Source organism: Xenopus tropicalis, chromosome 7 (genome assembly GCF_000004195.4).
Source record: "Xenopus tropicalis strain Nigerian chromosome 7, UCB_Xtro_10.0, whole genome shotgun sequence".
Taxonomy (NCBI): domain Eukaryota; kingdom Metazoa; phylum Chordata; class Amphibia; order Anura; family Pipidae; genus Xenopus; species Xenopus tropicalis.
The window spans coordinates 85,565,240-85,589,433 of record NC_030683.2 but is presented as its reverse complement, the minus strand read 5'-3'; the positions used below and the strand labels follow the sequence as shown (position 1 = coordinate 85,589,433).

Below are 24,194 nucleotides of genomic sequence, written 5' to 3'. Positions count from 1 at the left end.
TAGAATATAAAAAGCCATCTGTACAATGCTGAGGATGACCTGAGAATTTACACTGTCCGTGTCACAAAAGGTGCTATGTAGCACAGAACAAAAGTGTGATAAGCTAACAGAAATGGATTTGTTTGTTCACAAACTGGTTTAGTGATATATTAAATACACCACTGAATACTATGCTTTTTGTAAGTAATAAATGATTTTTAGAATGACTGTGATTCAGTTTAATAAAGAATAGCAGTTTAATAGCTGTAGCAATACAGAACCAAAACAGGAGGTAAAACAACTGCTCTTTGGAGCTTACAATCTAAGAATCAGTGGGCAGTCTCAAATTGCTTGCCTTAGGATGCAAAAAGCACCCTTATTCTGAATATAGGGAAGCTCATACAGTAGAAGCCCCATTTTGCATTTTATAAAATCAAGGAAATGCATAATGTATTGGTGGGACCAAAAAAGCATTGTAAAATCTTGGAAAATATAAAATCAGGAAATCAGGTGAAATGTAGGAAAACTTAGGGGAACATCAGTGGATGGAAAATCGAGGTTTTACTATAGTTGATTCCTGTGGCACCACTATAATTATTGAGGTTTGGTAAGAAAATGAATCTGTAGGTCTGCAAGTGTTTAATCTATACAAAAATACATATTCTATATATACATATTCTATATAAATATTTTATTTTATAGTTTATAATACAGCAGGTAAAAAAGTTGTGTCCTTAATAACTGCAAAAGTAAACACTTTTTGAACACTAAAGATTTACATTTCATTTTATTGCTGGGTCTTGTCTCCAGCTAAACCAATGTACTGTGCTAGAAGTCTGGGTGTGAAGTCAGAGTGGGTAATTAGTAAACATGGCGTTTCTTTGCTAGCTCATTGGCATGCGAGCCGGACGGAGGGAGCCTCGTTTAAAATGCAGCCTGACGGAGCTTTGCGGGCTGCAAACCATTTGTTAGCTCCTATTGAAGAGGCTTCGGGGCCAGTGGCAATTAAACTGGAATTAGTGTTTGGAATGAGATACAGCAGATTCATACCAAAGAGGGGAGAGGGAATGGGTGGTGTTGGGAGGAGGGGGGCACACCGACTTCTGCCGAGTACCTTTTCTTTTTAGCAGCCTTTGCTTTCTATTCTCCTCCTCTCGCAGAGCTGTAGATCTGTATGTTAGGTGAGAAATGGGGATTAGCCAATGTGTCTTACACCATATCACACTGGTTTTCTTGCAATCAGATCGCCATAAGCAGCAAATCATTTTAAGCTATTTGCATTAAGGAAAGGGCCTCACCTTTAGTAAAAGGGTTAATTTTGCTATCTAAAGTTAAATAGGGCTAAATCTGACAAAAGCATTGCTTCGATATTCCAAAGTTGTGCAAAGTTTCATCCTGCAGGCAAAGCAATGCGAAGGGCTATCCACTGGCGACTCCCTTTGTTGCCAGTGGAAAGGCATTTCAGAGCAGTTAGTCGCCTGTGGTAGATCTGTCACAGGTGACTAAAGCACTCTGTGGGACTTCAGCCTAAAGTTTGTGAACATAACTCTTTCTAGTAAGGTGATATGAGGATAACATGATTAAACTATTCCCATATACCTTCAGTACCATGGCTTTATGCCAAGAAAGTTCTGAGCTTCAGCTTCACTACCTTTATTTACAAAAGAGAAGCAATTTGCTCTGCCTAGAAAAAGTACAGGCACACTGGCACATTAGTGTAGCACCTTCATAAAAGTAAAAATCTCTCCTGAGGTCCCACTGCATTGCTGAATTACCCAGACTGCAGTTTTCTGCATCAGCTCTACCAGTAGTGAGGCCACACCTGAACCTTCATTTCACTTTTGGCACTCTCCCTGTTTATAAGTAGCAGCAGTTATTTCTGGACAATAACACCCAAATATAATAATAACATTATTATATAAAACTAGTGTGAAATTAGATATAACCAGATCATGCCATTCCTCCCTGTGGCATTTTATTCTGTCCTTTTCTGGTTTCAGCATCATGGCTGAATGGTGCAAGACAAAGCAGAAATGGCCATTCTACTGTACGCTGCCTGGGCCTCCATGCAAATCATTGTTTTACATTTTGATTATCTATGGTAAATGTTTAGCAGGGGTTTTATGACCTTCTATTAACCTCCCATGAGAAGTGAATGTTCAAAATAAATTGGTTAGAACTATTTAAGCATTTAATCAGCTACAATCAACCTGTTAACTGCTATCCTTTCTGTAGTCAGAATGGAGCCACCTATTCATTCATTAATTTCTTTTTTTGCTTTGCGTTTTGATTTCACACACATTAATGAAAGAAGAGGTAGAAATTATCATACAGCGTATTTGAAAATATGTAGGCACCACGGCAGCTCTAGCCATGCAATGCACTCAGCGGATTACATATCACATCCTTAATTTGCACATGAATCAGTCTGCCAATGTGTTGTATGGAGGGGTGGTACTGCTGCACCATATTTCCTCTCATCTGCATTGTTACCTAATATCCACGGTATATAATCATTTACTACACGGAAATACTGTTTTTTGGTTGTTTGCATAACAGTAGTAACTGCACAAATGCTGCAGTGTCCCAGCGGATTGTATATGTCTAATTGCCCATAATACCCCATCCATAATACAGAATTCCACCTTGCATGCATATTCCAGGTTTTTAGTTGTCATAATCTGCTCTTAGTGTACACAGCATAATTGGGATCACTTGCATTTTATAATCTACTTAGTTAGCCAATAAAAGTTATCACCTACTCTATATTTTCTTGTTCTGATCTATGACTAACACGTTACAACACTTTGCTATCATGAATGGATTAAAGATTTGCAGTTATCAAATGGAACAGAACTACGAGGATAGTGGTCCCGTGAAATTTGGGTTTGCTCAAGACACCATAGATACAGTGGATAATAAGGCAATGATCCGTGTAGTTTCCCTGTTGGCTGGTTAACTAGAGTGCAATTTATGGGACAAATTGCTCATTCGGATCCCCTCTGCCATGACGGGTGGTCCTAAAAGCCCAAGACCAACTTTAAATCTTGGAATCTTGGCTATCTGCAGTTAAATTAAAGCACAATGGAATTTCACTGTAAGTTAAACTTTCAGTTAAGATATAGAGAATGTGAATTTACATGCTATTTTAAATGCATAGCAGTGGTGCAGAGAATTCTTTCCATACAAGAAAAGTGTTTTGTGCCATGTTTGTGGTAATATTCTGTCATGGATATCAAGGAGGCAGTAGCGCCAACACTTGGCCATCATGTTAATAGTGTTGAAACTTGTCAGAACAAAGAGTTAACTCTATATGAAAAGTGCAGGTGGTTAGATATGTGAGACTGTAGATTTTGATTACAACATAAAGCATGCTGGGAAGTATTTAGGGGAAATGGAAGAAATGTAATGGGGTGGGACAGAGTAATAGATCTCGGTGTCAGTGTTTTCCATTAGATGCTAAAACGTATGAGGGCCACTGCATGATTTGCATAGCGTGTCAGCAGATGGGTAGAGTTGTAGCATAATAGAAGCAATCCTGAAAGACAAAACGAGAGGGAAAAAAAAAGGGACTGCCAACAGGAGAACATCAATATAATAAAAATAGATATTAGGTAAGAAAAAAAAGAGACTAAGCTGGATGTTTTCGGTATGTTTAAATCCTTACGGATCTAAAGATATTTATTTTGCAAACTAATGGCCAGGCTGGCAAACCCAGTGATACAACCAATCTGGGGTCTGCAGATATTATTAGTCTCACACCCTTACAGGCAGGACCTCCCACAGCTGCAGGCTCCGTATGGCATCCATGAAGCGTGGCTAACCCACAACACATTAAAGTAAATAAAACGTGTATAAAGAAGGGTATATATCAGATTTGAGGTATACGTTGTAGTTAAGCCTATATATATCTCTATATACCTATCAGAGTTTCTCTTCTGTTCACTTGTCTGCGCTAAACATAACAGCTTTCTGTGCGCAATGGACTGCTAAGCACACAGCAATTGTAGAACCCAGTTTTTTTGTATTGTGTATTGGGTTCAGTCTAATCTATACTGATACGATTGGAATTTAATATACCCGGTGATGGTAAATTCATTTGAATTTCATTTTGAATTTTCAACAGCTCATTTAGTGGAAAGTTCAGCAGTTTTTCAGAAATAATACTATTTCTACTAGGGAACTACTTCTGTGACTGCAGAAACAAAGGGTTACTATTTATCACAACCTCAGTCACTGATGTTATGCTTCCCAAACTAGACAGACAGTATAACTTTTATACAGGGTGATAGAAGGATGATTATAGCAAAGGGTATGAGAGGGATAAGAATGGCAAATTGAAAAAGCAGGGGAAATGAAAAGTCACTTCTTACCTTCAAAGATGAAATAACACATATTGTTGACCACCACCCCCTCTCCCAGTTGTGTCTTAGTGGTAGACTTTTGCCAGATTTAATTTATTCCAGAGGCCATCTGGACAGCACAAGTACAAAGACCTGTCCCCAGTGAATAAGAGGCCATATTTGTCACACCCCCTTCACCCTGACCCCTCTGTCCCAAGTCTTTTCAAGCAGGGACATGCCAAGGTTCATTCTTCCTCCCTTGCCCATTGTTTGCATCCCCAATGGTTTCTGACAAGAGGGGCCGCCACTAACATTCATGGGGATGTCCCTATGGACGGATGAATTCAAGCTGGTGACTGTGAGAAGTTAAAGCCTTTGACACCAGCGGAGCACACAACTTACTGTAATAAACAGAATTAACTGCTTCTTTCCCAGATAATTGGATTAGGGAGCCAATCAATCATAGAACTGGTACAAGTTTATAAGATTTGTGTTTCTACTACTTTTAATATGTATAATCCAGATTACATTGAGAAATAAAGAATATACACCACATAAAAGGAATACAGGTTATATGTAAAGATAAGAGTGGGTGGTTTATTCCCCTGCAAGACAGCACAACATTCTAATAGATTCAGGCTAGGGGCACACAACGTATTTTCTCTGCCGAAAATTTCACCCCAGGGCTGCAGCTGCACTGACTGGTACAGAATCAGCCTGTCAGCACACAGGATGGATTTTGGAGCATGCATTTCCATGTCAGTTTCTGCCTGGTGTGGAAATGTATGCACCAAAATACATCCTGTGTGTGCTGACAGGCCAATGTTGTGCCTGTCAGTGCAGTTGCAAGCATGGAGTGCAAGGCAGCAGATTGGGTTTTCTCCGCTGGTGGAGATATGCCTTGAAAACATGAGATTGACATTAAGAAACCAAGAATGGTAAGTGCGGAGGAATATAGAGCAGTTCCAGTTCCTGGCAGTCAGGTGTTTTATGAATCAATACATATATCAAAGCAGATGACATTTGTCATAATGTGTTCCCCTGCCAACATCATTCTCTTGTATGGGATGTTGAAGGTCAGGCCTGAGCTCAAATACCTATCCAAATCATTTATCCTATTTGTAAACTACCAATTTTAATTGCAATATTTTCCTAAAAAAAATTAAGTCCGGGAATTGACTCCAGCTATTCTCTGCTATACTGTTTGATGACTTTGAACCAGCAATATAGAGAAATACTACTTTAACTGTACTTATACTTCAAGTAGCTAAAAAGGCATTTAAAAAATCAAGTTACTAAACATAAGGGAGTTATTTAGAATCATATTTTCTTTCATTATGCAAAAAAAACAGCAACAGTTCTAGACTAGCACCTTAGTTATGGAAGACTTAACAGAGCAAGGGGCATTAGGCAGCTTTATTCCAAAGCAATGCTGTTGTTAAAATGATCCCCTTACATTAGCCCCAGAGTCCTGGCTTTCCAGGGAAAAACAGGAGGGAGGATTAGGAGGGGGAAGGGTGAGATTTCATCTTTCATCCCAACATACAAAGAAATAGAGGTTTCAGGTCAGGCCATTAATGTTCTTGTCCCTAAAAAAAATCATATGGTAGCTCCAAGTGAATGTATAAAATAAGATGTATAATTTAAAGTAAATACAGTTCTTTTCCACAAATCTAAAAAATTGTGAATCCAATTAAAAGGAGCATTGAGGTATTTGTCAAAAGTGTTTCATGCAAAACCTGTTGCAGTTCTCTGCTTCTTGCAGTTACACTTCTCTCCAGTTGAGTCAAAACAGCTGCAACTCCCACAAATGGCAGTACTGTACCCTCATTTTATTTAGCAGCAATAGTTCCACATGTGATTCTTCTCCAGAAGAAAAAAAGTATTAGTTCCCTGAAAAGTTCTTTTAACAGAGGCAGCATTTTTAATGTACAACTGGTCTGTGTTGTTTAGCAATGATCTATTTTGTTTTTTGTAATAGAAAAGGGTGGTATAAGGAAAGCAACAAAGCAAGACAAGTGGTGACAATTAAGGACATGGAGTCAATATTTTGACTCCCTTGTAGTATTCAGATTTTTCTATTTATTATTATATTAGGTGATAGCATCTTTATAAAGTCGCTTAGGGTTTTAGTAAGGGACTGCAGTGTTTTACAGATCTGAAACGTTCCTTATATCTAAAACTTTTGTTTTCATAGACAACGCTCATCAAAAAGTGATACCCTCAAAATATTTGCTGCCTCAAATACATCAACCTAAAGCACCTCTAACTTCAATATAAGTTATATTAGATATACATTATATTAGAAGCCACCTTGGACTTCCATGACTAGAAATTGTTGGACATATGTCTTATATAATATTGTCACAATTATAGGAGGAGGGGGCATATTTATTATATACCCATCCACTTAAAACTGTAAGCCCTGTTGGGCCCAGACCTCCTTCTTCTTGTCTCTTTAAACACCAACCACTTAAACGTAAATATTTTTTGTATTGATCTTTTTATTTTATTATTGTATTGACCCCTGTTTGCAAGATTTGCCCTAGTGCAGCATCCCATGGCAACCAGTCAACTATTGGCTTTGATCAGTCTAACAAAATCATAATTATGAAAGTAAATGTCTCACTGGTTGCTATGGTTTTTGCACTGGAGCCAAAAAGAGATGAGATTAAGAATACATTACATGACCCCCTTTTTAAAAAAAAAAAAGTTACAGCATGGTGTAAATTTTAGAGTAAAGTATTAAAATACTGCAGGACCCTAAAACACATTTGGGCCTTCATTCCAGCATTTCTGTTCCTAAATATCACCAGCTGAGCTGGCCTTAGAGCTTTAGGACTACAAATATACAGTAGGTCTGTATACTTTTGGTGATACCTGCTGATATTACAGGTAAACCAAACAGAACAACAGTTGAGATCTTCTCACTGACCCGACAACCTATTTTTGGCTATGTCTCAGAGATGCCTTTAGAAAGCCACTGGCTCCTCTGAGAAACCGCAAGCTTCTTATAGACACAAACATATTCAAGGTCATCGATAGGGAATTGTAACTGGGGCACAGAATCCTAGCCTTCTACCTTGAAAATAGGGATGGATACTAAAACATAGGTAACTATCAACCATAAAAAAAGATAGTTGAAATCATAATAAATATAGCAAGTTAAAATTTAGTTAAGTTTGATAAATTCCAAGATAAAAAGTATAATATTACAGTGACAGATGTTCTACTGGGAAAATCGGAAATATATATTAAGCTTATATAAACCACGACAATCTGCATGGAGAGGCTAGATTATTATGTATTTTATTTATTATCTTTAATTTAGGCCCTTCCTGTTCATCTTCTAATTGGCTATTCACATTTCTGCCTGGTTGCTAGGGTATGTGGAACCCTAGCAACCACATAACAGTATAAATTCAAAACTGAAAAAAGCTCCCACTTACTCCAAGCTCCAATTATAACTTTCTTTATGGACTTTAAGTCATGATCCATATCCACTTTGAAATGTTACTGCCACTGTATGGTTGTAGAAAATCTATTAATTACAGATGGTACAAACACTTAGGATATTTTTGCAGGGAAATTAAGAGGATTTTGGATAGGAAAAGTGATCCCTTAAGCTAGTCATACATGTAAAGATTTGCTGTTGCCTTAGGCAATGTATTTTTTTTTTTTTTTTTTAAAGATCTCTGTAGAAATAATGTAGGAAAATAGGATGTTATTACCTAATCCCAAAAGGAAATTTTCTACTAACCTGTATGTGTCCTCCGGTGAGCCTCATAAGCATCTTCTTTAGAGAACTGTGCTCCGCACTGCTCACACACAAATGCCTTTGCCCCAGCTGCTGATAGAAACATACCAGTTATTCCTGAACCAAAAAACAACAGTGTATACTTTACCAGAGAGACAGGTGGGTAAAATGCACAGATTGGTACCTTTTACAGGCTACAATTCTACGAAACATATCCAACATACAAAATGAATTTAAAAAAAAAAAAATCTAGAAATCCAAATGCTAAAAATCATCTTTGTTAAATATACTAAATGTTATGACATAAGAACAAATTATAATTTGTCATTTTGTAACAAGTGTGCATGCTTTAATTACCACCATAAATAACCGCAATTATGCTCCATTTTTTGTGAATTATGCTAAAAGCATTAACAGTCGCATAAAACAAAGAGGGCTTTCCAAATAAGCAGAAATAATTTAGTACAAGAACAAATATTCCCCACCAATAGGTATAGCTGCAAGAATAAACATTTCTCTACAATAGGTATAGCTGCAAGAATAAAGAAACATTCCTCTACAATAGGTATAGCTGCAAGAATAGATATTAAAATAATAAAGAGATCACAAAATTATGTAAAGTTACAATATTTTACAATAAAAGGATTATTTTTTATTTAGCCTTCTAAATTCAGTTTTGTGAACTTGCAGTATTCTATTGGACCACAAGAGGCCCACGGATAACTTTAGGTACCACAGTGCATTCTCTATAAAATTTTAGCTAGATCAGTCTCAAAAATACAATATTTTATGCAGATTTAGTCATGCACATAAGATTTGCTGCTAAACTGCCCTTTTCATTTTTATACCTCTTTACCTTTAACTGCATTTCTACTTCTTGTTTGTAAAAATTCTGACCCAGTTCTGGCACTTTCCATCAATTTGTTACCTACCTACTTAGATTGTAAACTCTATGGGGCAGGGACCTTCTTCCTCTCGTCTTTGACACTTAGCTCTTAATCTTTAATATAACCGTGCTTTGTGTTTATTTCTATTTAATATTGTAATGCTTGTTCTATTAATGTATTGTTCTGCTGTACAGCACTATGTACATGAGTTGTGCTATATAAATAAGAACATACACACATACAAGTTACTTAGATGTTAAACCAGCCTGTGAAATAGGTGATGTTTCACCAATACAACATGCAGATACAAAAAAAATGCTGCAGATATAACTCCTCTCTTGCAGTTTATGCTGACAAGGGTGGTAGTAGATAATGCTCATTACCCATCTGCTGTAGTATTTGCTTCTTAGTGATCATAAATATTACTTTATGCTGGTAGTAGGTATATTAATAAACACCATACAGTATTTATATTGTCACTTAATTAAGGGTTTTATACTCAATAGACTTGTAAGCTGTAAATGTAAAACTAGGGGAAACCCCAAAGGGATCTTTTGCAGGGTCTCTATTTGCCTTTAAAGAATCATGTAAGTAAGATACCTTTTCCATCAGTATCCAAAAGTTGGACTGCAACTGCAATAGGGTAAAAAAAAAAAAAAAAAAAAAAGCAGTACCAGAATATACACTAAATATTGTGCTCAGCTTGTGTGGCATCTGGTTATGACTCAATAAACCTTCTTTTACCAGTGAAAAATTAAACTTATTCATTACACTTGCAGTCTATACCGATTTGGGAGGTGATAAGTGTGCTTCTGTGATTCCAGGACTTTATAATTTGTTTATGTTTGTTATTTGATAAAATGTAAACTTATTCTGAAATAAAAACATCTTCTACAAGCAATCCACAACTTCAATATTCATGTCATAAAAATTCCAGGGGATTTCAAAAATAAACACGCAAGCTTTCTGTTAACAAGCTCTGCATGTTCAGTCAGATGGGGAAGAACATAGTGTTCCAGAACAGCTCTTCCAAAAAAATGAATTAAAAAAAAATTAAAAAATAAAAACATTCAACTAACCACGCCAGTGGAGAGAGAACAATGAGTACAGACTGCGCTTGCTTTATGGCAGGCTCTTTGTACAGTGTTATTTACAGTACTTCTTATCAGTACAGGAACAGCCCCTGCCTGCCAAATTCAAATAGCTAGTACTGTGTGTTCCCTGCTCCTCTCTTTTTATATCATTGTCAACAAAACAGGAGAGGAAAAAAAAATCTTCAATTAGAGAAGAGGATGTGTGTTTCCGGAAACTGTTCAAGGTTATTTTATTTATTTGTGTTTTTTTTTGTTTTTTTTTTGCAGAGTGGCAGTGAAGAGATGCCAGTTTCCCATCAGAGTGTCAGTTTTTTTGACCGTACCTATTTAGTCCACTCACTCAGTTATGTCTACATTCTTTTTTTGTTTTTCTATTTGTAGTAAATTGTACTGGCATTCTCTGGAAATTGTACTGGCATTCTCTGGAAAAGCAAGAGGATACTGAGTGGACATGAAAAATAGTAATAAATGCTAGGAATAAGAAAGCATGCTGGGGATTTCATAGGCAGCAGTGACAACACTGATAAGAAAATCAGCAAATCCAGGCTGGAACTGTAAACAAATTTTGAGAAAGGGTATTTTTTCTTTTTCTTAGCAGTAAAAACACAAATGACTTGGAAGTTTCCTTATCGCTTATGTAAGAACCTAAAATGTATATGGTGTATGGCCTAAAACAGTGCTGTCTAACTGGAGGGATGAAGGCCAGAGGAGGCACTCTACAAAAGTATAGTGTAACACTGATTATTTTACTATTAAGTATCTCAACTGGTTTGCTGTAATCTTAGATTGTAAGCTCTATGGTGCACTCTCCCTCTACCAGAAAAATACTGCATATGTTACTGTATAGAATATGAATAATGTTGGAATGTGCTATTAATGGTTACAGGTATGGAAACGTTTACATTCAACTTGGAAATCCATTTCATTAAAAGTGATACTGACACTCATAAAGGCACGGTAAATTAAACAATGCCTTTTAGTGACACTGAAACCTCCCAGCTGTGTGACTGGCATGCCTAGTTGGTACACTCCCTTGGCTCCATTTCTACCCATCATGCATGAATGCCCATACGTGCAATTCATTGGCACAATAAAAATGCTTTATGTAGTATTTCTAGGTGGATGGCATTATGCATTACACTAGTGCACAGCAATATAAACAAAATGTAACCCCTTCACAAATGCCAGCTAACCAAATACACTCTAGAATGTGCTGCACCCATTTTCAATACTAAAATAGTTGCAGTGGCAAAGGTTCAACATACTGGCTTCTTTTCTCAGAAACCTCATATACAACTTATAATATCTGTTCTGTTCTATGAAGAGCCAGATAATTATATTTCTGTATTTTACAAAGTACATAATAAAATCACATATATCACTTAAGGACAGCTTGAACCTTCACCATCAGATGTTATAGCAAGTCTTTATGGTACTTGAAATTGCAAATTGCCTTTAGTATAACAGGGAAACTGGAAAGAAAGGTTGAGCAAAGAAGGGGAGACCAATGAGAGGAGCAACTCAATTAGAAGGGGTAGGTCAAAATACAAGATAAATTGAAAAAAAATAATAAGAAATATTAAGTTCATTACTTATTTTGTGCATTCAAGCTGGGAAAAAAAGGAGAAAAGGCACAGGTTACTTAGCAGATAACAGATAAACCCCCATTATATGGGGCTTATCTACTAGTTATCTGCTATGTAACCTGTGCCTTTTCTCCTTTTTTTCCCAGCTTGAATGGCTGCCCCCATGGCTACACAGCAGCTTATTTATATTGTAGCTTTTCTGTAGCAAAAACACCAGTTTTTTTGCAGAGCAACAGCACATTATATTTTAATTACCGTATATACTCCAGTATAAGCCGAGTTTTTCAGCCCCCAAAATGTGCTGAAAAAGACGGCCTCGGCTTATACTCGAGTATATACAGCAGCACCAGCCCCCGTGACCGGACGGGTCCCCCCTTCTTCTGCTGCCGTATATAGTCGCGAGTAAATACGGGCGCGCTGGGAGTGTATACGGCAGCAGCACCCCCCTCCCCTGTGACCGGACGGGTCCCCCCTTCTGCTGCCGTATATACTCCCGAGTAAATACGGCAGCAGCAGCCTGTGGACTGACCAGTCCCGTGCCGGCTGGCGTGCTGTAATTAAGTACGGCAGTGCACTCGCGCGTATATAAGGCAGCACTTCAGACCCTGCCAACCTCTAATGCGAAACTGAAGCCACGCCACATGGCATGAGAGAAAGGAGACAATAACCTAAAGGGCGCTGTGTTCAGAGCAGCTGGCGCAGGCTTTCAGAGTTTTGCATTCAGCCTTGGTTTACCTGCTGCAGAATTAGACTGATGATGGTGGAAATACGAGTGCTTAGCGCACTCCCAAAGGCAGAGCATAACGTCAGCCCAGTCTCACATATAAGTTTGGCCACATCTGTGACTCCAGACCCCCCTCCCCCCAGACAAGCGGGTCCCGCTGCACGGCCCACGGCTTGGCGCTGGGGAACATGAGGAGCGCGGGGAACTTGTGGCACCTATATGTGAGTACTAGTATATACTACTACTAGTAGTAGTATATAGTTTACACGCCTTGTATGTGAGGAGCATGGGGAACTTTCAGGTTACTCAATTGATGGTTGCACCTCCTGAAATGTTATCCCTAGGTGCAAAGAGCTCTAGGGAAGGGTGCAGGGAAAGTATAAAGGTATAAGTTAACTGTTATAGCCATGTTATATGTTGTTATATAGCCCCTACATGGTGCTCATTTGTTCTCAAACTTTGGTTGGTGAAACATAATCCACTGCACCCTACAACCAATTGGCAGTGCATGGGAACGCACACAGCAGGATGGGAGCGTATACAGCAGGATGACAAGTACTTGATACTTAGTATGGCAGCTTCCTTAGCCTTCCCAAACTTGCCTGACAGTTAAAAAAAAAAAAAAAACACCCTAGGCTTATACTCTAGTCAATAAGTTTTTCCAGTATTCTTAGGTAAAATTAGGTACCTCGGCTTATATTCGGATCGGCTTATACTTGAGTATATACGGTACTTTAAAACACTTTAATTTTTTGATGTTACTGTTCCTTTAAGGGAAAACAGGTGATGCAATACAGGAAGATAGCTGTAGAATATTCAGACATGTGAGTCCTAGCAGCTACATGGCATTCTGGGACAAGTGTCATTTTGTTTCAATGCACAGGTCATCAATTATTATTATATAGTGACAAAACATTCTTATTATGTTATCCAAAGTAAGCAACCCCAAACATACTAAAGAGAAAATATACAATATGTATTGTATAAACTGCTCAATTACATTATCATCTTTAGTGATCAGCTAGTTTAAAGGTAACTTTAGGAAAGCCAATGCAGCAGGTTATCTGGTAGTCAAGGCCCACCTCACTTAGCAGCCAATCAGAGATTAAAGTGGCAGTCTGGAAGAATAAGAAGGACACGTACAGGTAAATAAAAATCTAACCCAGCAACCATACAGAAAAAGAGAGAGAGAAAAGAAGAGTGAATAAACAAAAACCCATTAATAAGATAACACAAATTACAAACTCTCAGTATCACTATGTATATAATGCTAAAAGTTAATTCTAAAATGCCCCTTTAATGGTTTAAGATTAATATATTTAACAAAAGTAGTTTGGAAAAAATGTAAGAGTGGTTTTTGGTGGGGCAGGGGCATAACTATAAAGGAAAACGACTCTGTGAATGGAGAGGTGCCCAGGAGGTATAGTGGCAAAGAAATTGTGATTTTTACATAGAATGCAAGGCTGGAAGATTGCAGCAAGTGTGAAAAGATTCAACATATACCATTTCAGTGTAGGAGGGAAAAAAAAGAAAAGGCTGATTTCAAGTAGGCCAGCTCTGCGGATTGCATGCCACACACATATGGGGGAATCTCAGCTACATTACAAGTGTTGGGGAATTCCCTTGTTACAGAGCTGAGCTTTCTAATATAAATGTGCCAAAAATTGTCATTTGCACTAGGAAATGACTTCCAGGTGCACTGGCTGCACACCTAGACAAGTAGGAATGGGGCAGGCAAGTAGCATATGGTACACTGACTGCCAAGTGTGCAACATGCGAGCAACAGCCCATTCTCCCCCACTGTATTTACATATGCTCTGGGGTGATATACAAGCCAGTCTCCACAGTAAAGTCAGAAAGTAAGAAAAACAGCAAGCTGAACTAAATAGTTATGTTGAGTACTGTTTGTGTATCATTTTTGTAACTGTATAACAGTAACTGTGTAAGTTTTTGCTTTTTCAGATGAAACTGTGGTTCGTGTATGCACATGCAGCGCTATTCACTGGGCATTTATCAGAAAATATATATTGTGCCATAGAAGTCTGCTTCTAAGGGTACAGACATTGAATCTTTCTCAGAGTATAATTCTGACCTTTGCATCAGCTTTAGTTAGTTTGTATGTTGCCTTGTGTCTATATGCCCCCCCAAACAGGCAAGTTAAATGGCTTTTTCTAAATCTGACCCTAGTTGTGAATGTTAGTGAACATGATAGGGAACTTATACTGTAAGTTTCATTGGGGCCAAGACTTACAACAGTAAGGAAGAAGGGCTTATTTTGTGATCTATGAAGAATATTTTTGTTTTCCAGAGCATAATCCATTTCAGACTGCCTTCCATAAAATGGTCCATCCCATGAACAAGGTTAAACGTGGAGAGATGCTGTTCTGAGTATTTTAATGCTAATATGCTCCCTGAATAGGGCAGCACTAAAGTGTAAGGAAACAGACAGGAAAACACAACAGAAGAGCTCTCACACAGATGATTAAGTGATGGAAGATTAATTAAAATCTAACATTTATTAATTAATGATCTAAGAGAAAAACACAGGTAGTATAAGAAATGAGTGCTCCTTAGATCTAAATGTCTACAATATAAGTTTATGCAGGAACTTTAAGGGGGATGTCATATGTTTATTTTTTCAGAATGGGTGAATATGAATGCTCTTTTGCCTTGCTTTACAAATTGAGTATCATGGCAGTACATTTCATTATGTTAAAATACATATTTTTTGTACACACTGCATTAATGCCCCAGAACTAGTAATAATTGTGATTAAACATATTTCCTGAAGCTAAAGACTAGACCATTGACCATGAGAAGAAGTCTAGCGTTTGGCCTCCATAAGCCTATCTAGGGAACCAGAATCTCTTTGGGCATAACCCTTGTTTCCGGTGCCTCAGAGAACATTCATGAGGGCTACCGGTAAACTTTTGGTACATTTCAATAGGCTGACATTAGTGCCCATCTGCTACATCTTTTGCTACTGCCTGGAAAGCACGCCCAGTCTGACAAATACACAGACACCTATCAAAACTCTATAGCAGCTTAAGATTCAGCTGCTAGTACTGGAATAATAAATGATATCTACCCCAGAGCTGCCTTTTAAAAGGAAAGGTTTAACATTTACCCCACTTCCCACAGACTTAATGTGAAATCTTTCTTTTGCTATTTGCTCCATGGAGCATCCTTCTCCAGCACATGACTGGTTAACTGTGCATCTGGAGCCAGTCATATACATGACTAAAAACAAAGGAAAGGAGTGATCTTGAAGATTTCATGTCACTTGAGTAATGAATCACTTATAATGAAAGAGATCCTTTCTATATCCTTCTTTTCTTTGAAGTAAGTGTCTGCTTCATGATTACAAATAATATTGCAGTAAGTAGCGGCACATTTAGTTTAGTTCAGTTATGGCTAACCTGTGACACTCCAGCTGCCGAGGAACTCCCATCCCCAGTACAGCTGTTAGTAAAAGGTTGGGAATTCTAGTTCAGCAGGCAAAGTTCAGCAGGTTACCTCTGGGAATGGAAATGAGGTGGCAAGGAATTTAGTTAAAGAACTATACACAGACAAGACACAATGATCAATGCACCCCCCACCCCTTACACTTTTAATGCTGCCAGGGACTCAGCTCTTTCTTAAAACACAATATATTTAGCAGATACCTGCAAAATCTGATTAATATTTAGATTCTCCCATTTCTAAAATCCTACTTATTTTCAAGTGTGTCGGCTTGTATTGCCGATACATATGAAAATATGTCCCTCTCACGCACACAAGCGTCTGTACAACAAAGGCTGTCAAACACACACAGAAATCCATAATGGCCCCCGGCTTTGTTCCAATCTATTTTCTGCTCAGCTGGCTTTAAATGAAGTTATTATGACTCATTAAAAGAGCCGCAAGCCTGTGGAAGTCAGCCAATTACAATTTTAAATTTATCTTGTTCTTTGGGGTTTAGGACAGAAACACCCTATCCCTCCCTGAAATTTCAGAGCACATCCCAAATAAATGTGTACCTGTCTGTTTTGTACTGTATGTCATTTTAGTTTTGCCACAAAGAACTACTGCCCCCTGGCAGGTAAGAGATTCAGGATGGATACAGGTTAAACAGAGCAGTGTATAAACATTGTTATTTCGCTTTAGTTACAATTCTGTAACCTGTTGTTGTATAAGGGCAATCTTTGTTATTATTCTCCTTGAAATCCTAACAGTAACAATGTCAATTGCAGAACTATATGCAGCGTGATAACCTCTGAACTTAAGAGGCCATTATTTCTATATAAATCAGATCTCCTACCCCTAAGGACAGTGGTTGATGGGTTGTTTTTTCTTGACTGGTGTATTGACACCAGCACCTCCTGTGAATTCACAGACAGGCACCAGATCTGCCTACCTGTTAGCAAATACACAGAGCAGATATCAGCGCAGAAACACCAATGCATTTTGTACCAATATTCACTTTGGTGAATAGTGTTCACTAACAGGCCAATGCTGTGTCAATAAACACACTTAGGAAGGGCAGAAGGCAGCAGATTAGCTTTTCTCTGTGGTGTTAACGTGCCAGTGAACAAAAGGACCCGTCTGCCATTGGCCTATGGCACATGTAGCTTATGGCAAGCACAGGTCACTTCCAGTGGAAAGTGCTGCAAGTAGCAGTATTTTCTGTCAGTCTCCTGTGCTTCCCATTGTACAACAGGAACTCAACTACTCTAGTCCTGTAAGTTTTTAATCAGTGATTCTAAATATAAAAAATAAGAAGTTAATGAATGTCACTCAAGCTAGGGGAAATTTCAGGAGGTGCCCAAGTGCCACCCACCTCCCACCCATTCTATTTCATTTTGAGCTCCATACTAGTAGAGCAAAATGCCTTAGGATGCACCTGCAAATTCAGCAGGACATGATACAAAGGGCAAAATACAATTAGCCATCCGCCTGTACTCTTCACTTTGCTGCATTTTTAATAAATGAAGCCATGTGTGTGACATAGCCCTGAGTTTCCTGAAATGCCAACTCCTATTAAGACAGCCCAGAATCTCGTACCCAAAACACAGGTGGGTGTTACCTTAAAAGAAAAGTAAGAAGGGTAGAAAAGGTGTTTGAGTGTACCTGGCCATGGCCAGGGCAGTTTAAAATGTGGGCCTCTCCTTAGATGTCTGATAATAGATATTGGCTCAGAATGAAGTAGCCCAGAATAAACGTAATGTTAAAATACCAATGTCAAGGGCTGCGATTGGGCAAAATATTGTACAGACATTGGTTAAAGTTACAAAATGTACTTTTATACGGAATCAAATTGTACTTTAGCGTTAGTAACCCTTTAAAAATTCTCAAAATGTGCTTTTAGTATAAGGACATACAACAAGAACGTTTAGAGAAAGGAAGATGGCGATGAAAAGATGGTGCTATAATGACTGATGATTAAATGCAGCTTTTATATTATCTTCAACAAAACATTGAACAGAGCTTTTTCCTTTTCACTGAAAAGCTTTGAATTGTGTTTGTGCTACACTACATTACATGGAATGATAATCATTAAGCTAATGCAGTGTACAAATACTCTTTATTACAAGAGCTAACATATAGAGGCATATTTATCAAGGGAGAAAGACAGAGGAGAACACAAAAAAGTCTGTACAAATAAGAGAGCTGTGGAATAGTGATGCACAAGTTGGTCACTTCGCTAAGCCACGTGAACCCAGACCATACCTGTACAAACAGATACTACTTTCAGTACCAGTTACATTTACAAATGTTTTTAATATAATTGGAATAACATTTCTGCATTAGTGTGTGTTTAAAGGAAATTTAATTCTAAAGGAATTCGGCAATTTCTATAGTGAATACATTATTTCTGGTTCATAGCAATGTTACATTACTTTCCTAAATTTTGGTATGAACCCAAATATGAGTGGTACAACCAAGGAGAATAAGACACTGCCTACTGGATTTCTCTTTAAAGGAAAAGGAATGGCTACATCATAGGGGGGTGCCAAAATGTTAGGCACCCCCAAGGGACTTAAATTGCTTGCCCGAAACCCCTGGCTGGTGCTCTTGTTAGGAGAAAACTGCACCGGGTATCGGGTAAGAAATTACAATTACATGGGGGTGACTAACAGAATAATTTAGTCTTTCCCTCTCCTTTAACAGCTGAAGCACAACATTATCCCACAAGGGAACAGGAGAGTTGAATTATCTCACTGTAATACAGTTACCGTATGATGTCAGTGTAATAAGAGCACTGTATTATCTCACTGTAATGGAGAAGCAAGAATAATAGTATTGCATTAAGTCACATGTTCATACAAATGATTAAAAGAATGGTTGAAGGTGCAGCCTGGGGGTCCACAGCTCCGTAGAGACCTAAAGCAAGCAGAGGGCCACAAATACCAATTTATTTAATGTTTTAGGCAATTGTAATAAACTGTCTACACTAGTATGTAGTTATTTAACACATTCAGTGGCTTAACTATAGAGGAAGCAGTCACAAGAGGGAGGGCCCTGGGGACAGACCGCAGGGTCTGCTTCCTCTATAGCCACGGAAAGATTGTGCCCCCAGTGTTAGCAGATGCGCATGCACACTCACTTGCCTGTACATCTGTCCTATTCAGTTTATTTAATGTTGCAATGATTAAGCAGACTTAAGGTGTCATCCAAATTACGGATCCCATTTCCAGAAAACCGGAGGTCCCAAGCATTTAAGATATATGAACATATTTATGATTTTAGTGATTTCACAAAGTATATGGATATGTCAAGATACTGGAGGTTAATTAAACAAAATGCTATCTAATGCTTTATACTTATATAGAGGTAATATAGTAACACATATAGCTGGGCTACTCTTGTCTTCTGGAAGTTCTGACATGTAAATTGGATTCCAGCTTTACAGATTCCATAAGAGTGTAATATACCAGTGTAATACTCCCTGCTATTTAACCCCCCCTAATAAAAGGGTGAAAATTTGCAAATAACAAATTACCTTTGTACCACTGCCTACTACGAAAACATTCCCACTGCTTACATTATTATAAAACAAGCAGCTGTATAGTATTAAAGGCAAACATGTAGCGCACCTGCATAATTTAATCTAAAACAAGCAGTGCTACTGTACTATCTCAGTGTAGGCACTAACTGCTGGATGTTCTCATCGGAGAGGAAAGGAACAATGCGGGATTGAACAGCCTGTGTTCTGCTCAGAAAGCACAGTGTGTACTGTACATGGCATAAAAACTCCAAACAGCCTCTAGACACAGGCTGCTTCCATCCGCCATCAAAACACTTTGTCTTGCATACAAAAATAAGACCCAGAGCTGTATGGAATACAAAATAAGCCCATTACAGTATGGGAGGGAGGAGAATGGGGGAAAGAAGAGCCGCTACTTAGCAACAACGCAGAGCTTTAAAACTAGCTGCCTGTTGGGCATGGGATAAACATTAGTAGTGGAGAGGCTTTAACCGTACCTGAGACCACTCGTGCATTAACCCCTTAAATGTTTTCATGTACAGCAATCCTATGTAACTGAACAAATAAAACTCTACTGCCATTTATAGTGAATGCAAATTGTCAGTTCTTTACAATGATAATAACAAAGTGTAGATTTGTGATGAAACACTTAATTGGATTATGGCTTCTTTGTCATGTCTAAAAGCTAAGATACAGTATATGATTACTAAAACCTATATTGCATAGCTTTATTTGAATTAGATTTCCAATGTACTTCTAGTCCAACGAAAATGAAGAGGGTTCATATGCTATTTCTGCATAGTGGGATAACATATCAAATGTTTAATTTTATCTTATCTTATACCTACAATGCTAATTTACAATTCCATTTAAAAAATACAGACATGTATGAGATTAGTTATCTGAAAACCCATTATCCAGAAAGTTCCGATTTAAGGAAAGGCCATATCTATTAGACTCTATTAGAAGTGAATAATTCAAATTTTGCTTTTTCTCTGTAATAATAAAACAGTACCTTGTACTTGATCCCAACTAAGATATAATTAATGCTTATTGGATTGCAAAACAATCCTATTGGGTTTTATTATTGTTTAAATTATTTATCGTATGGAGATCCATATTGTGGAAAGACCCTCTATCCAGAAAACCCCAGGCCCTGAGCACTCTGCATAACTGTTCAGATACCTCTATAAAAACCCAAGAGTGGTATCTGATGAAACTGAACAATGCCGAGTTGCTGGTCTACAGCTCAATAGGTACTTGTAGACCATGATCTACACTTCCCAAATGAGTAAATAATATGTTCAATGAAAGATCTGACAATTTTCTCTGTGTGCCGCTATATTCTCCAGAGTCTGCAAGGGGTTACCACCGAACACCCAGGCTTTCCCCCACACTTATAGAGGAAGGTTAACATGCTCCAGATGAATCTGACCTTAGTGTGTGTTGTATTTATGTGATAGGGACCTTAAATTGTAAGGCTCCACTGGGGCAGGGACTGATAGGCACTACCTCTGTAGGCACTGCTTTAATGCATGTTTGCTATATAAATAAAGCTTAATAATTATTATAAATCTACAGCATTATACCTAATGTTTATGTGTTCAGTTCTTTGTCTCAGTCCTATCTGGGGTCAAAGCCATTCTTTGAATTGTCAAAAATAACGCCAAAAAATGAAATGGCAGAGAGAACAAACAAGTGCCACTTTGATGAGGAAAGGAAATTAAAAAGGGAAAAAGCAAGTAGCATAAGGGAAATTTGAGCAGAGAACAAGATAAAGAGATGGCTTATTAACATATTCACTGTGCTGCTCTATTTGTGTGTTTAAAGAAAGCTGAATTCTTTCCTTGCACTTTCTTTTAAACCAAACAAGTATCATAGCTTTTGTCAATAGCAAACTTCTAAAAACACAAGCAAATGATAGGGAGTGAGAGATCTCCATCTCAATTTCTCTCAGCAGGTTAAGATGCCCTCCTTCCCCAATATAAGTGTATGAAATATGTCTTGAGTGATCCGTGCCAGAACAGGAGCTCAAACCACACTGAGCCTCGCTCCGGCTGTCAGGGCACGAATAAAATAATACAAGGCAGGGAGGAGGAGGAGATGGGGGAGAAGGATGTATTTTTCATCAGGCGGTGTATAATTTATAAACAGCATTAAATAGTTTGCGCTGTCATCCCCTCCTCCCATAGCGAGTTCCTCCTCTGTATCAGGGTTGGACAGCACTCAAGCCTGCATTAATTTCGGCTTTGGGTACAGTGTGTTCTTGGATTCACATCTGCGAGTGATCATAAACGCTGTGGAATGCTGGCAGAACATCCAGACCTGCCAGTGCGCCCATGACATCACTCTGGGAAAGGGCTGGGGGTGCCGGCCAAGAGCCAGGCTCCAGCCTTAAGATGTTTACAAATGACAAGTGCCGCAACAACAACAACAACAACAAAATAAATATAAACACACACACCTCTATGTATAAGTGCGTGAGTCATGTTTCCTATATTTGTCTCAATAGGCACATGCAAAACTTACGGATGCCAAAACAAAAAAGTATATATCAGTGACCCTGTCTATGTACTCCCTGACTGACAATGACAAGATGAACAACTCAGGGCTTGAAGAATAAAACATATAACAAGCAGTACCACCAGGAGGAAAAGAGTCTTGTTTTAGAAGAACCTACATGCACTGGTATCGACATACTCTTCAGACTTAAACAGATTCAGCCTACCATTCCCAGTATCCCCTGCAAGCCAGTAGATGCAGTGAGATTTAGTCTGCAACAGCTTGATTGTTGTTAGTTTCATACACATGGGATAGAGGGATAAGTTGAAAACATGCTAAGCAAATGAGTATAGGCTTCTTTATTTTCTGATGGAGGAGTTAATAGATAATTATTCTGCTTACAGAAAACTGCATGGTCTGAAACAGTTCTTCCTAGATATTCTTTGCCTAATAAAAGATTCCATTCCTTTATCTTCTCTTTTTGTACATAAGAAGAAGAGTTAGACAGGGGAAGAGTTAAAGCATCACTAAATCCACATGCAAACAAAACATACACGTAATGTCCTTGTGGCCAGCGCACAGGAATACAATGTACCCAGTGCTGTGCTGAAAAAACTGGGACAATCAGTACATTATCCTGGTAGCAAACGGGTGCCAAGGAAGAGTAAAAGAGTAACACAACGTACTGAGTGTGGTCAACTAAAAAAAAAAAAAGAAACGAGGGGGAAGAGTGTGCGGTAACAGAGAGCTATTTTCTATGTGGCATAGCTGAATAGTGATTAGTGATGAATGGTTGCTCATAAACACCACATTACCTGAAAGAACGGCATCTAAAACTGCTGGCTATAATGTAAGCAACCCAAAAAGCAGGGTATGGCTAAGTTTCTGCCCTCCAAATGCTGAATTAAAACTTACTTGTGAAAGTTTTGAGAGTTACAGTTAAACATCAAATAGTAATGATCCACATGTTGGCCCTCATGGTTCTACAACCCAGACAAACTGAGGAACCTTTACATCATTGCTTTCAATCCTTAGGTAGGTTCTGAACCTATTTTGGAGATATCCTATACAGGAAATATCACTAGAGAACAGATAATGTGCAATTGGATCTGTTGTTGAATTACAAAACCCACATACTTGCTTCTCACTGAATTCTGGGAGTTGTTGTTCACAAACACCTGGACGTTCCTGACACCAAAACAACACATCTAGTCTAGTTTGTATCCTGTGTAATAACTTAAAAATTCTTTATTTTCCAAAGGCACTGATCCTTGGGGCTCCTGTAAGGCTTTCTGCCCTTTTTCTAAAGAAATCCCAGCTTAGTACCTAAAGCATTTCTTGGATAGTAGTCTAGTTGTTTGTGTTCTGTGGCTTAAGTATATAGAGCATATGACTGCCTGTTCTAAAACGTCACTTAAAAGTTAAAAGAAGAAAAAAATATAAACTGAAATAAACAGAAATCCCACTGATAAATTGCAGCTATCCAGTACAGAAAGTGGACTGTAGGTTTGTGCCCAGGGGCAGCAGGCTGAACGGGCACTTTAAATCACTGTCCTGGTTGAGCTCCTACTTTACTCCACCCCCTGGTTACATTAGAGCAGGAGGAAACTAAAAAAGCATGCATCTGTAATCTTGCATGATGATACACTTGGCTCTCAGCACTGTACATACTGTACCAGAGCTCTGGCTGGATCCCAAGGCGGGCACAGAGCCAGCAGCACAATAACAAACCCAAACCACCAACGTAAAAAAAAAAAAAAAAAAGAAAGAAAGACACAAATATTAAAAAGAAGATACTGAAGCAGAGAGAGTGAACAAGGCAGAGACAAAGTGACATCAAGAGACACAAAGACCACCAGGAAGAGGGATTAACAGCACAGACTGGCAGAGAGATGCAAAAGACAGAAGGAAAGAGAGATATAAAGAATAAAATGGGAGAACTATATGAGAGACACAGAAAGAAAAGAGCTAACAGATAAGTGATTAAACATAATAAGTGTAAAAGACATACAGTAAATTAGAAAACTGAAGGGGATGACCCAAGGATGGAGATTTTGGGAGATACACTACCCATACCCCTAATCTGAGAAAGGTGAAAAGCAAGCCTTAATGTGCCAAAGGGAACAGGGCAAATATTAAATTTCAAGGTCCAAAAATCTCACAAAAGTTATATATATGCAAATATTGCAAGAAAAGATCCCATGCTAAAAGCACACAAGCAGCAAAATAAATAAATATTTAATATTTTTTCTCTTTATAGCACTAATATATACATACATACATACATATATACAGGAACAAATGATGGAGCACACCCTATAAAAGATCAAAAGCCCTGGGTGCTGGCAAAAGTAA

At 38.2% G+C, this 24,194-nt stretch overlaps 1 protein-coding gene across 3 annotated transcripts in view; it reads right to left on the bottom strand.

Moving 5' to 3' along the window:
- zbtb16 (zinc finger and BTB domain containing 16) overlaps positions 1-24,194 on the bottom strand; it is a 90,318-nt gene that overhangs the window by 14,699 nt on the left and 51,425 nt on the right. For 2 of the 3 annotated variants that reach the window (XM_004916095.4, XM_004916096.4), the window contains one exon: positions 8,083-8,172. In XM_004916095.4, coding sequence (XP_004916152.1) covers positions 8,083-8,172 — 90 coding nt within the window. The remainder of the gene's footprint in view (positions 1-8,082; positions 8,173-24,194) is intronic. The other variant, XM_004916097.4, reaches the window with a different exon arrangement.